At 36.5% G+C, this 779-nt stretch overlaps 1 protein-coding gene across 1 annotated transcript in view; it reads right to left on the bottom strand.

The window, feature by feature from the left end:
• The window catches only part of EMH_0016170 (DNA replication licensing factor, putative), a gene marked incomplete at both ends in the record, with an annotated part of 4,651 nt that overhangs the window by 859 nt on the left and 3,013 nt on the right, over positions 1-779 (bottom strand). The window contains 2 exons of the mRNA XM_013500563.1: positions 62-237; positions 458-534. Coding sequence (XP_013356017.1) covers positions 62-237; positions 458-534 — 253 coding nt within the window. The remainder of the gene's footprint in view (positions 1-61; positions 238-457; positions 535-779) is intronic.

The following is a 779-nucleotide window of genomic DNA, read 5'->3' as shown; positions in this document are numbered from 1 at the left end:
AAAAAAAAAAAAAAAAAAAAAAAAAAAAAAAAAAAAAAAAAAGAGACAGAAGGAGACAAACCGAGTATAAGTTGATTGATCTTCTCTATGTAATAGGGCGTCCCTGATTCCTCTTCTTGCTGCTGCTGCTGCTGCTGCTGCTGCTGCTGCTGCTGCTGCTGCTCGTTGTCTCCTTCTTCGTGAGCAACCAAACTTTGGCTTTTGTAAGCAGACAAAGAAAAGTGATACAAAAAATACCTGCAGCAGCAGCAGCAGCAGCAGCAGCAGCAAGTGCAGCAGCAGCAGCAACAGCAGCAGCAGCAACACGACCAACACCAGCAACAGCAGCAACACCAGCGCCAGCAGCAACACCAGCACCAGCAGCAGCAACACTACCAACACCAGCAGCAACACCAGCAGCAGCAACACCAGCAGCAGCAGCAGCAGCAGCAGCAGCAGCAGCAGCAGCAGCAAATACCTGAAGAGCGTATCTAGGGCTTGTTGGTGCTCCTCCCCAAAAGCAACCAAACGAGGGTTAGAATCCGCCAAGACATTCTACAAAAAAAAAAAAAATAAATAAATAAATAAATATAAATAAATAAATAAATAAATAAATATAAATAAATATAAATTAATTTTTAAATAAAGAAAGAAATAAAGAAATACACGAAAAAGAAAATTCGTGAAAAAACAGAAAAAAATAAAAATAAATTTATAAAGAAATACAGCAAATAAATGTAAATAAATTAATAAATAAATAAATAAATAAATAAACAATAAATATATAAACGATATATATA

The sequence above is a fragment of the Eimeria mitis genome, genomic scaffold (genome assembly GCF_000499745.2).
Source record: "Eimeria mitis Houghton genomic scaffold, Emh_scaff554, whole genome shotgun sequence".
Classification (NCBI taxonomy): domain Eukaryota; phylum Apicomplexa; class Conoidasida; order Eucoccidiorida; family Eimeriidae; genus Eimeria; species Eimeria mitis.
This window is presented reverse-complemented; position numbering and strand designations above follow the sequence as displayed.